A 12,641-nucleotide genomic window follows, 5' to 3' on the forward strand; every position below is an offset into this window, starting at 1 on the left:
CATGTATTATATATTGTATATCAGCTGCAGTGGAACACACTGAAAGTACATGCCACCATAACGTTGACTGGTGAACACAGAGCCAGAGGGAGGGACAGAGATCAAGAGACAGACTGTACTGTAGTAGACAGTAAAGAAAGAGTGAACCTCCATATTTCCATTAGATCAGGCACATTGTTCACTCTGGGAATGACAGCCCTGTCTGTCATTTTGAAGCCTCGGTAGCTTGCTAGAGTACAAGCAGCAAGTCAATCATTTAGAAAATCTCCACTGATACATTAGCAGAAGGAGGTAATGTCCCCATCCTCTTTGGTACTTTATTTTACATTTTAGAGGCAGTTTGAATGAATGGGAGGAGTATTGTTTGCAATTAGCATCCCCCTTAAACAGACACTGAAAGGTGTATAGATGAAACTTTTTGGCAAATCACCTCCATTAGCACAGGATTACATCTTTAAATCAGGCATTTCAGCCAAGTCACCCAATTAAAGATTCCCTTCAGCACATGAACACTTCATATACAAAACACATGTTTGGTAGCTGAAGGGTTTCTGATACCTCGGAGAGGCCTTTTGACTTTTTGACTCTGATTGTGAAGACTTGGAATCGTGCCATCGGTATAAAGCGTAGCTGCATCACTGTCATGCTCATAATCGCAGTAAAAGAACACCCTCTCGGGTATTATTGCCACAATATTCAGAGCTCAACTCTGTCACAGTTTATAAGAGGGGATGAATTCAGATGGGTGCGTCTCATTTGGCTTCCAGTTTAATTTATGGAGATTTATGTATATATGTAGCAGAGTTGAAGAAGTTGGACAAGCTCAGTGCTCTGGTAGAAATCCTGTCCTTTGGCAAGTTTGGAGTATGCTTTGGAATCTGGATGACTAACATGATTGCGTTAGTGTTTGCAGTTCAGTAGCAGGTCTCGTTCTAACATTCTAGCAGCAAAACAGATATGGCCAACAGTCCTGTTTCAATTTTTCATTTAGATTTATTGACCTTTCACTTAACCCCTCCCCTGAATGGCAATTGTCCAAACACAGCTTAGTAACTATAACTACAAAACTGAAGACTGTTTAAAGTTAATTTGCTAGCTAGTTAAAGCTAATAAAATATGCTAGGGACAGTTGTCATTTCAGACAGCCAAACACTACAGCCTTTGGCCACTTCTATCTGAAATCGAGGACCCGATTGTTTCACAAATCATATAGAATTTTGTAAATCTGCCAACGTTGCCATTTTTAACTGCTATGTGCTGTGACAGAACGGAAAGCTTGACTGGCTTAGCAACAGTAACTGAGGGGGGTTTAGCGGTCTTACAATTATATAAATTGAATGCATGTTTTTGTACATTCAGCCAAAACACAGATTAAGTAACCAACTGCTTTCGCTCCTCTTTCCCTCAGCATTATTGTCTTGATCCAGATTACGGAGTAACCAAAGAACCTCCAAAACTACTGTGTAGTTTTCGCCCACACCTTGATCGTGTGACTTACCTGGAGATGTGTCTCCATGGCGACAGACTCCTCCTTCTCTCTGCATCATCGGACTGCAGTTTGGCTCTTAGCTACCTGCCTGGAAATACCGTCGGTCTGTTCGGACAGGTACACACACACACACACACACACACACACACACACACACACACACACACACACACACACACACACACACACACACACACACACACACACACACACACACAGACAGGTCATTTAGTACACTGCAGCAGCTTGAATTACATAACATAACCTGCATGTGTGAAATATGTCAAGGTAACAGCCTTAGATCCTTGCGGTTTAAACTTATAGCGGTGGAGGCTGGCTCTGATATAGACTTTACCTCCCACTCTGCAGCGTGCTGGTGGGTGGTAGCATCCAGTTGACGAAATGGATGTGAAACCCAGCACCAAGCCACAGTTAGGTGTGTGTGTGTTTGTGTGTGTCCACATTAAGTTAGCCCTGGGCGATGTCTGCGGAGTGTTGCTTCATTTCAGTTTGCCTCAGGCTCACACACACACACACACACACACACACACACACACACACACACACACACACACACACACACACACACACACACACACACACACACACACACACACACACACGTGCCCACACACAATTACACCACAACTTAAAAAAAGAACATGTTTACTGTGTATAATACAAGGGGATATGCAAGTTTAGCAACACATTCACACAACAGAGTTGGTAAAGAAAGCAGTTTGTTTAAATCTAGTTTCTATTTCATTACATACTGTTGGATTCATACATTGTCTGTGTATTTATTGGAGGTGAATTCTGAAAATAAAAGATGACATCCATTTTCAGCATATCAGGTTATGAAAGGATACACTGTTAAATATGAATATTTTTTTGAGCAAGGAGGGCTATACAGCAGCGACTCGTTACTCGCATAAAGAGCTTCCCACTCCAGTTTGATGAGAGTTCCTCAGGGAGACTGGGCTGCATGTTAACTTCCCTAAATGCACAAGACCCCAGCTAATCTGCGTATTAAAAGTAGCAAATCCCAAATGTTCTTGCTGTTTTGTCTTCACTGCTGTCCGTCATCTGTAGGAGGAGCAGTGGTGCTTGGAGAGACCTGGACCTCTGCACCAACAGCAGGAACCAGAGCGGAACAAGAAAGACCAGGGAGGGCAGCAAGGGAGGATGTCACCTCCCTGACCAGGACCGGACACCTCTGCAGTGGGTGGAGAGGTGGGGATAAAAGACCAGGAAGAGCACTGTGGGATGGATGACAAAATGTATCCAGGTGAAGAGTTGAGTCTGTCTAAAGTGCATTGTGCCAGTGTTCCACTTCATTTTCACTGCTCCATTTCACTGTCTGGTAAAGCTGCATAGTGTTTTTTTAATGGGATTTTGGAGGAACAACCAAAACATGTTATCTTATATTTAGGTAAAAGTACTTGGCAATTTTATGTTGATATCATTTACTCTAAATTCTATAAAAAGAACTGTCATAAAAGTTGTACTAAAAGAACTAAGCCATTGTCTATCATGCAGTCAAAAAAACTTGAGTCAGAAAAACACCACTAAATTGCATTTTTTTTTTTTCATTGTATTGCTATGCCTCAGGGCAGTATGGTGTGTAACACTGAATAGTCATGGCGGCCTTTCACAACCACAAAGAATGAAATATCATTTGTGATGTTCCCAATTCTATGATTTTTACTCTCATGCTTTGAGAATAGAAAGGATCGCATTCAAAAATTTGGGGAGTGTGCCTTATGGTTTAAAAGTGATTGTGCTGCTGTAATATAAAAATCAGTAAAAATTGGCAGTTTTGACTGGAGTTCTCAAAGTCATTTCTCCCATTCATTGGCACTGGAGTAGCTTCAGGCTGGTACATACATTTGACACTACACATTTGAGGTTTTGATTCGCTGGTTTTCTGGATCTGTGAGAGATTTTCATGTCACGAATACTGTTTACGAATACCTGTTCTGGTGTGTTTGAACATTACAGTATAATTAAACTAAGCCTTAAATATGTCTCTGAGTGGACTTTATTTATTTGACTGTATTTATCCATCATGTGTTTACTGGACAGGAGCTATCGAGAGAGACAGGGTTAGTGGTTAACTGACAACAAACCAGGATACAAAAGAGCACCCAGCCTCAATGTAGTGGTCCGTTTGTCTTCATGCAGTCTTGCAGTTTCAGCTCTTTTCTTCATTTACCTTTTGGTTATGTGTAGTCATTTTTGACACAAAACATTCACAGTCCTTTTTCACAAACCCGTTACTGTAATTTGATGTATTTATTGTCCAAAGGTGATGTGAAGGGATCATTTAAAGAATTAAGTGTTTTTGTACTTATTTTGTCCACATTTTCAAAGTAAAAAAGAAGTATTCAGATTATCTGTAGATCTGAGATCTTTGAAGGATGGAAGAATTAATGCAAAGAAGAAATTATGGTTACTGCCTAAGCTTTGGAATGTCCTTGTAAGAAACATTTGGATATTTTATGGCACATATCAGCCTTACTCTGTAAAGACCTTAGTAACTAATTTGAACATTAGTGTTCAGTCATTGATAACAGTGTTAAAGAGAATCAACCTTAAACGTTTGCCATATATTGAGTAACTACAGTTTGAGGAGACTCAAGACCAAGAGTCTACAGCATTGCTAGCAGCTCTGGAAGGCTGTACTTAGGCACAGTGGTGCTTTGAGCTAAATGCTAATGCAAGCATGCTAACATGCTATATCATAATGACAATGCTAACATGCAGATGTTTAGCAAGTAGAATTTTTGCCATGCTTTTAGTGTGTTAGTATGCTAAAATTAGCTAGTACAACTGAGGCTGGTGGGATGGCCTTAGCTTTGCAGGTAATTGGTGATAAATCAAGTATTTGACAAATTGAAATCTTGACATTATGGTGGTACTAGATAAAAAGTCAGGAGATCACCAAAGTTATTACAGTTAATCCTGAGTGGGACATGGGAGTCTGTATTAAATTTCATGGCAATCCGTCCAGAAGACATCTCACTCTAAGCCACAAATATTATAGTGGTGCTAGAGGAAATGTCAAGGAATCACTGAAGCCATGATATCTGTACTAAAGTTGTGCCAATCCATCTAGTAGATGTTAAGATATTTCATTGAATAAGTGAAGGGGACCATAGGATCACCAAAATCCACTACAGTTGTTTGTTGTGAAACTGGACCAAAGTGGTGGACTGACTGACAGACGACAGACCAACATTTTTATCTGTCCAAGACCATCATCAAAATTAAATGCAGGTGTAATATTTAGCTGTAATGAGATGTAAAGTCAAAGCTATGTCATGGAGTGGGGCTCTAGGGTATGAGAAAAAAACATTATAGTTATTTAATCCTTATGATTATAACCTAAGCCCACAAATATTTATTACATGACCATAAAAATGTAAGCAATAAAAAGAACAATGTAATATTAATCTATCTAGTTTGTTCAGGATCATGAAAACGGTAGATTTGGAAAAGAGAAATAATGTAAGTGTCTAAGTAAGCCCAAGGGCAGGTCAAATGAAAAATGACTTTTAAAAGAATAGCTAACTTTTGAAATGCCTGAAAAGTGTGAACTGGAGGGAAAGTGCCCACCAGGACTCAACAGGGGGAATCAATATTGTGTGTGTGTGCTGTGTGTGTGTGTGTGTGTGTGTGTGTGTGTGTGTGTGTGTGTGTGTGTGCGTGTGCGCGCGCGCATGCGCACACTGTACTGTAACTGTACTGTACTGTACTGTACTGTACTGTACTGAGCTCATCAGAAAAGTTTGTGTGGTTGATTTGGTGGAAGAGCCAATTGGCAAGTCTACACTGGGCTGCCAGCCAGCTACTGGGCATGAGGTGAGGAGAGGGAATGGCCTCACTCCATCACCCGCTGAGTGTGAGTGTCTGAATAGCCTCACTCTGTCAGAGCAGCCATTTACCGGTGAGTGAGAGCGTGTGTGTGTGTTTGTGTGTGTGTGTGTGTTGTGTGTGTGTATGTGTGCGTGTGTGTGTGTGAGCAATACAGGAGTCATGGATATTGATGGGTCTGGGCGCTCCATCTAATCTCTGCGGCAACACAAAGTACTCTGGTATCCACAGGAGAAATAAGACACGCTGCCCTCTGACACACACACACACACACATACATACACACAAACACACACACACACACACACATACACACAAGCACACACACACACACACAAAATGTGCAGGCGGAAAAGCAATTACAAGCAGGCAGGTTGATTTTGATTTTAATTGGAGCCCTTGCTGTGAGCTCCACCTGTTACCGTCGACAGCCAACAAACATGAATATGGAGTTGTCAGTTCTGCAAAACTCACTCAGTTTTATTGAAATTCCTGCGGCCAAATCACCAGTTCCTCCTCCAAGTTCTTTTAATTAATTGGTTGAACAGTTTAAGTACAAGGAGGCGATTGACAGTACTTAGTAAAATGGGTTTTATTATGATTATGATTTTTGCGGAAGTTATCACTAACTCTTGAAGAAACTTAACATGGAATCAGATTTCCACTCCGATCCAGCCTTGCCATTTTGATTTCACTGCACGGTGTCTTGCTTCCCTCTGTATCCGCCTCTCCCTTCTTTTCATAGTGCCGGTGCCAGCCTTTGGGCTTATCCTTATTTTAATAAAAATAATTTTTTTTACACTTGAGCTTCATATGCACTTACAAATGAAAGCATTTGTCAGCATAGTTCTACTTCCTAAAAGATTCAGATTCACACTTCTTGTTGGTGAGGTTTTAAGGTTTGATGTGTTCTTTTCATCTGGAAATCCTGCATCATCGTTGTGGAGGCATTTTAAAAGGTTTTCGGCTGTGAATGTGGAAAATGGAGGAGTTATCTAAACATGAATTTGTATCTGTTCATCACTTTGATCCAGACTGAAATATCTCAACTATTGAATAGATTACCATGAGATTTACATTCATGTTCCCCTCATGATGAATTGTAATAACTTTGTTGATCCCTCAACTTTTCATCTGGCTCCATTATTATGTCAATATTTCTATTGCACAGTTTAAGTAAATACAGTACAAATCATCCTTACTAACCATTAATGAATGATTCATAATTCTTGCTTGAATGATATTATGAGCTGATATATTGGCCAATATCACAGTTGCATCTGTATCAGTGTATATGATATTGTGTGCAATTGTGTTTTTCCACAGTAAAGTGGAGCCTGCCTGCTTCACTTTATGTGTAATGTGCAAATTTACATACGTGATGAATTTAGTCATTAGTTTTGTTCTCCCTCATCCTAGTCATTATCGCCTCTCTCTCCAAACCCAACACATCTCAGACTGATGATGGATTCTAAAGACGGAGTTAGAGGTCATTATCATTAATGTAAGCTCTACAGCACACACACACAGACACACACAGACACACACACACGCACACACACTCAAATATAATGCGGTGCATAACAACCACCTCCTCTCTTCTTCTTGTTCTACAATCCAAAGTAGGTCCAGCGTGCAAATGAGGTGTGCCCAAAAATGTCCAATTAATTAAATTCACTATGGGGCCTGTGCCCAACTGTTTTGTGTTAAAAAAGTGGAATTAAATTGGAAAGTGGGCTGATGATACTAGGCTGCCGCTGCATGCCCCTGAGCCTATGGCAGTGTTAGCATTTAAAATTGAGTTACACGCTAAACAAGCAAAGCAGTGTGAGAGTGCTAACTCATCTTATAGCAGGGCCTGCCTTGTTTGCTCTCTTTATGTGCGTGTTTGGGTATAGATTTGTGTGTGAGTGTGGGAATCTGCTTCTAATTCTTTTTTTTAGTACTATGAAAACAAATTACATTCCTCTGTGTGTGTGTGTGTGTGTGTGTGTGTGTGTGTGTGCGTGTGTGTGAGAGTGTGTGAAGGTGTCTGTGTGTGTACTTGTATTTTCTCCCATCCCCTTTCCCAGGAGTTTGTCTATAGGGCTAAACACCCATCATGTAAATCAGTGAGCTATTAGGAGCTGGCTCCTCTTCCTCTGCTTTCTTATGAAGATTAATAAAAACCAAGCCAATGATAAAGGAGAGTGGAGAGGAAATAAGATGAACTCTGAATAAAAAAGCACGGCTGTATGGAGCCTCTGCAGTTATCGTGTGTGTGTTTGTGTGTGTGTGTGTGTGTGTGTGTGTGTGTGTGTGTGTGTGTGTGTGTGTGTGTGTGTGTACGTGTGTGTTTGTTTTTTCACATAATTTGCATGCCTTTCAGCTTGAGTTTATTTTAATTTAGTACAGTAGTCTCATTCATTTTGCTCAGTTTTTAAGGTGACATTCAAGTTGTGCAAATCACATCACACGTGCACATACTCTGCACACATTCCTATAGTACATGCATAAATCTTCATGATTATTCATGTGTTTCTATATATCAAACATAATTTGTAAAACCATTAAATTGCAATTCTACATTACGGGTTCCTGCACATATTGCCTCCAGAGAATGAGGTTCACTTATTGGTGATTTTAACTCATAATTGAGGTTATGTTTATTGCAAATATACAGTATCTTGTACGTTGCTATATACTGTATGCTCATTCATGTTCCACACATTAATTGGCCTGAAGCGCCTGGCCTGGTAATGTTGCCTTATCTGTTTGAATGGTGCATAAATCTCTGTTCATATACTCTATTTTGAAGATAGCTTCATTTGTATGTATGAGTTTGGTGGCAGGTGAATGACTCTGCATGCACATTGCAGCTCGGGCTGCCTTATTGCCACAATTACCATAAATCAAATTTACATTTGTCATGTAATTTAATACTCATTTTGGAATTGCCTGGTTAATTTCAGCATCCACTGCAAATAAGATTTATTGTCATACAGATTAATAACTGGAACACACACACACACAGACACACACACACACACACACACACACACACACACACACACACACACACACACACACACACACACATATGTACCTCCTACACATGTCTCAAGGGAGCTATCATACTACCACGACATGGTGTGAAAATCTGACACTTCAGATACAGTATTTCACCCCTCAGCGTTCGCAACCCCACACTCTTTTCCTTGTTGTCTCTGTTGTGTGATTACCAGCCAATTAACTGAGAGCTGGTGTTATGACTCAGATATAGATGGTTGGGATGCACTGCAAGAAATCCACCGGACAGATGACACAACAACACATCCAAGCTGGAAATGTTTGGTTGTGAAATGTTTCCGACATGTAGAATTATAAAACTCACATTATGTACTGTATGTTCAGCATGGACTTCTTAGTATCTAAATCCTCCTGTGCTTTCACTGATCACCTGAAGTCCAGAATCTTTGAGTTTAACCTACACCTTGAGGCAGGATAAAGACAACTCTGTCATAGTAAGACATGAAGCCAAATTCACACCAGAACTGGAGCCAAAAATAAATCTAGTGGGAGCCTGGTGGACAGATCCATGAATAAACGTCATCTTTAAATAACTGCAGCCTTTGTCAAATAAATAGGACAACAAGTTAAAGAAAGACTTTCTTTTCCAGTGTTCACTTTGATTGACTTATTCTCTAAAGAGCACAGATTGTTTTTTGGGCAGTGTGGCCTGTCAGTGATAGAAAACAAACACTTCTTGTTTGTTTTTGTACAGCAGAGACCGGGGAGAAGAACTTATTGATCACACTGTTATAGCTAAAGTTATTTCTTTAACCAGAACATATATTAATAAAACAATAGCACATGTTACAGCGCATATTTAGTTTTTTAACTCTCTTGGATTCTGTCCATAAAAAACCCATGTTGTGATGACTGAAAACCAAGACAGATTTAGAAATGTTTTCAAACAAATGCAAAAGGTGACATCAGGCAAGCCTCTACTCTTCTTTAATTGTGCTTTTGAGCTTCAGTGTTACTTCATCATCTGTCTTCATGTATTTTTATACAAAAATGTGTGATGATTTTGTTTTTAATTGGGTCTAGAACTTAAAGTGCTCATATAATGCACATTTTCAGGTTCATAATTGTATTTAGAGGTTGTACCAGAATAGGTTTATGTGGTTTAATTTTCAGAAAACACCATATATTTGTTGTACTGCACATTGCTGCAGCTCCTCATTTCACCCTGTGTGTTGAGCTCTCTGTTTTAGCTACAACGTGAGACATCTCACTTCTGTACCATCTTTGTTGGGAGTTGCACATGCGCAGTAAGTACTGCTAGCTTGTCAGTTGCAGAGTAGGGACTGGGAGGGAGTGCCCATGGATGTATTAAGAGAACGGGAGGACCATGCTAGCAGCTAGGCGAGCATTATAACCTGTGTTACAAAGTGACGCACATTCTTCACGGAAGTAAAGGCTTGACCCTATAGAGCTGTTTGGAGCAGTTTGTGAACAGTATTTTAGCAGGAAAACAGAGCTAATTTGAATACACACAAAGATATTTAACACAGAAGAGCTGAATCTCAATCCTTAATCTGCCAATGTAAATGTTGACTGCAACTCCAAATATTACATATTATTTCCATACGCAGAAGGATTTTAGCATTGGGCTTGGTCAAAAATATGTTTAGAAATAGTTATAGTTATAGGTATTAGTCCAGCAGCCTTGTACTTTAATGAACTCTTTTTTTTCAATCATTAAAGCTACATTGTGTAAGAATTTCTCCCATCTAGCAGGGAAATTGTATATGACACCCAACTGTTATATATTAATATTACTTTCTAGCCCCTCCCATTCTGAGCACATTTTAACCTCTACGGTGGCCGTATTATTCCAAGAAGTACGACTTTGTCCTTGAGTGTTCCTTCCAGTGTAATAATTAGTTTTATGATATTTTGGTGCCATTACATTGCTAACATCAGCTATCAGGTTCCTAAACATATGCAAGCTAATGTTAGTAAAGTATTAGTGCTATCGTTATTCTGTATATTGTACAAGATTAATAGTGTAAGGCAATGTTTCCAGCGTAGGAGAGAAGCAACAGAGGTTTGTGTTTTTAATATATTTCTCTGAGCAGTAATGAAACCAAAATTAGCTCTTAGTATCACCATCGTTTACATGCAGCTGTTCTAGCTGTAGCTAGTCTGTGTTACAACTCCATTACATGAGTTGTCTGCCAGGGAAATGACGACACATATGATTACGTTTATGTTACAAGGTAGACAATCCTTTTTCATCATTGACGCGAGGAAAAGTATCCTAGACTTCATTCTAGCGTTATGGACAACCATGCTATAGTTAGCCAAGCAACTATAAAACTTAGAATTTGCACAAATAGGCAGAATTACCTGTCGAGAAGAAAGCAGGCAACTTCAGCGTCCCTTTTTAAAATCCTTGCTCCTTATGTGCTCTTTCCATCTTGGAAAAGCCACTCCAATATTAACTTTGGTCTTGTTGCTTTGCCTGTCGCATTGTCGTTTTAATTCTCTTTTTAACTTTCTTGGCGACTTTGTTATCTTCTCCCCCTCCCTTGCAGTTTAAAAGCGTGAAAGGCGGAGGTATGTCCCTCTTTGGCTAATGTATTTCAAAGATGGAGGCACAACATGGCTGCCGTCACTCAAGCGAGTCACTCCTATGTATTCTGAATGATTCTGAAAGGCAGATTCTACGTGTATGAGAATACTTTGATTAGTTGGTGGAAGTAATTACACATGAATGAGCACATATTTGTTACAGAACAAAGGGTTTTTGCTAAGAATCAACTCAAAAAATGACACAATGGAGCTTTAATCAATTATAGTTTTTTACTTCAAAACACATTTGCAGAATAGAAAACACAACTACATTTGTCAAACTGCTTTGCGCCTCAGGGCCACCATAGCTGACACCATGAGACTTCAGTAACAATAACCCAGTATTGTTTTCTTCATTTGTGGATTTGTTTTAACTTTTGGTTTGCTTGTACATCCATCAGTAAACTTGGGTATCTGCTTGCTACCTGTCTCTCTATCTACTCTATTTTTGTGTTTCTCAGAACAAGGGATTCAACACAGATGTTGTCTGAATGAGTTAATTGCATTATGATTATAGCTGCACTTGTAAAGACAGAAATGACCGGATATTATATTTTTATGAGAGGGAGGGGAATGGTGAGAGATGCTATTCAACCCATTCTAGCATGTTATGTACAGGAACTACAGCATAATAAACACAGATCACTCAAATCAGGCTTATGTGCCATGTTATTGTCCCTTTGAGAGGAAGCAATGTGTGGGAGTGTGTCCATTAATGCACCATGTCAAGGACAGTTAATTAAAGCAGGACATCTTCTAAAAGACAGGAACCCAAAATGGATGTCCTATCCAGTGTGTGTGTGTGTGTGTGTGTGTGTGTGTGTGTGTGTGTGTGTCTGTGCATGCGTGCGTGGGTGCATGCATGCGTGCATGTGCGTGCATGTGTTTGCACACAAGAGAGCATGTCTACATATATATAACCACTTGAGTGTTTTCTGTGTGTGTGTGTGTGTGTGTGTGTGTGTGTGTGTGTGTGTGTGTGTGTGTGTGTGTGTGTGTGTGTGTGTGTGTGTGTGTGTGTGTCTGGATTGAATCAGTGCAGGAGGGGCGTTTGACTTAGAGCAGGAAGATGCATGCTATCAGAATGCTAAGCAGCAGTTAAACACTCTTAATATTGAGAAGGGTGTAGGGCAATACATTCACTTTGACACTGTGTGCTGCTTCCCTGGGGTAAAGCTGCTACTGATCAGCAGGTACACACACACTTTGGTTGTAAATACTGATGCCCTCACTAGTCGAAAAACACTTTATCTACCCTAGTCTGCCCAACTGTGGAGGAGGGAGGGGAGAGGGCAGAGGGAAGGGATGTATGTACGAGGGCAAGTGTGGAGAGGTTGGGTATGGTGAACAAAAATGGCGGGGGGGTAACAAACAAGTAAAGAAATAGCCGATGTGAGAGGAAACAAGAGGGCAAAGCTAAGAGGAACAGAGAGAAGATTAAAAGAAGGGAGTACAGAATCAGTAGATGGAGAGAGGAGGAGGATGAGAGGTTGACTGGTGGATAGAAATTAAAAGGTAAAGGAGATGTGAGAGTGTGGGTCAGACAGAAAGGGGAAAAATAATATGTAGATAAACTGCAAGAAAGATAAAGGGAGTGGGGAATAGATGGTAAGTGAGGCAGTGGGATGAATAGACAACAGAGTATATGAATAGA

The 12,641-nt window shown here is 40.0% G+C and overlaps 1 protein-coding gene across 1 annotated transcript in view; it reads left to right on the top strand.

Annotated features, from left to right (window-relative positions):
• The window catches only part of LOC120544365 (WD repeat-containing protein 49-like), a 28,272-nt gene extending 24,756 nt beyond the window's left edge, over window positions 1–3,516 (top strand). The window contains exons 17-18 of the mRNA XM_039778045.1: window positions 1,409–1,606; window positions 2,582–3,516. Of these exons, the coding sequence (XP_039633979.1) occupies window positions 1,409–1,606; window positions 2,582–2,689 (306 nt within the window). The 3' untranslated portion in view covers window positions 2,690–3,516. The remainder of the gene's footprint in view (window positions 1–1,408; window positions 1,607–2,581) is intronic.
• The last annotated feature ends 9,125 nt before the right edge of the window (window positions 3,517–12,641 follow it).

This window comes from Perca fluviatilis, chromosome 2 (assembly GCF_010015445.1).
Source record: "Perca fluviatilis chromosome 2, GENO_Pfluv_1.0, whole genome shotgun sequence".
NCBI lineage: Eukaryota > Metazoa > Chordata > Actinopteri > Perciformes > Percidae > Perca > Perca fluviatilis.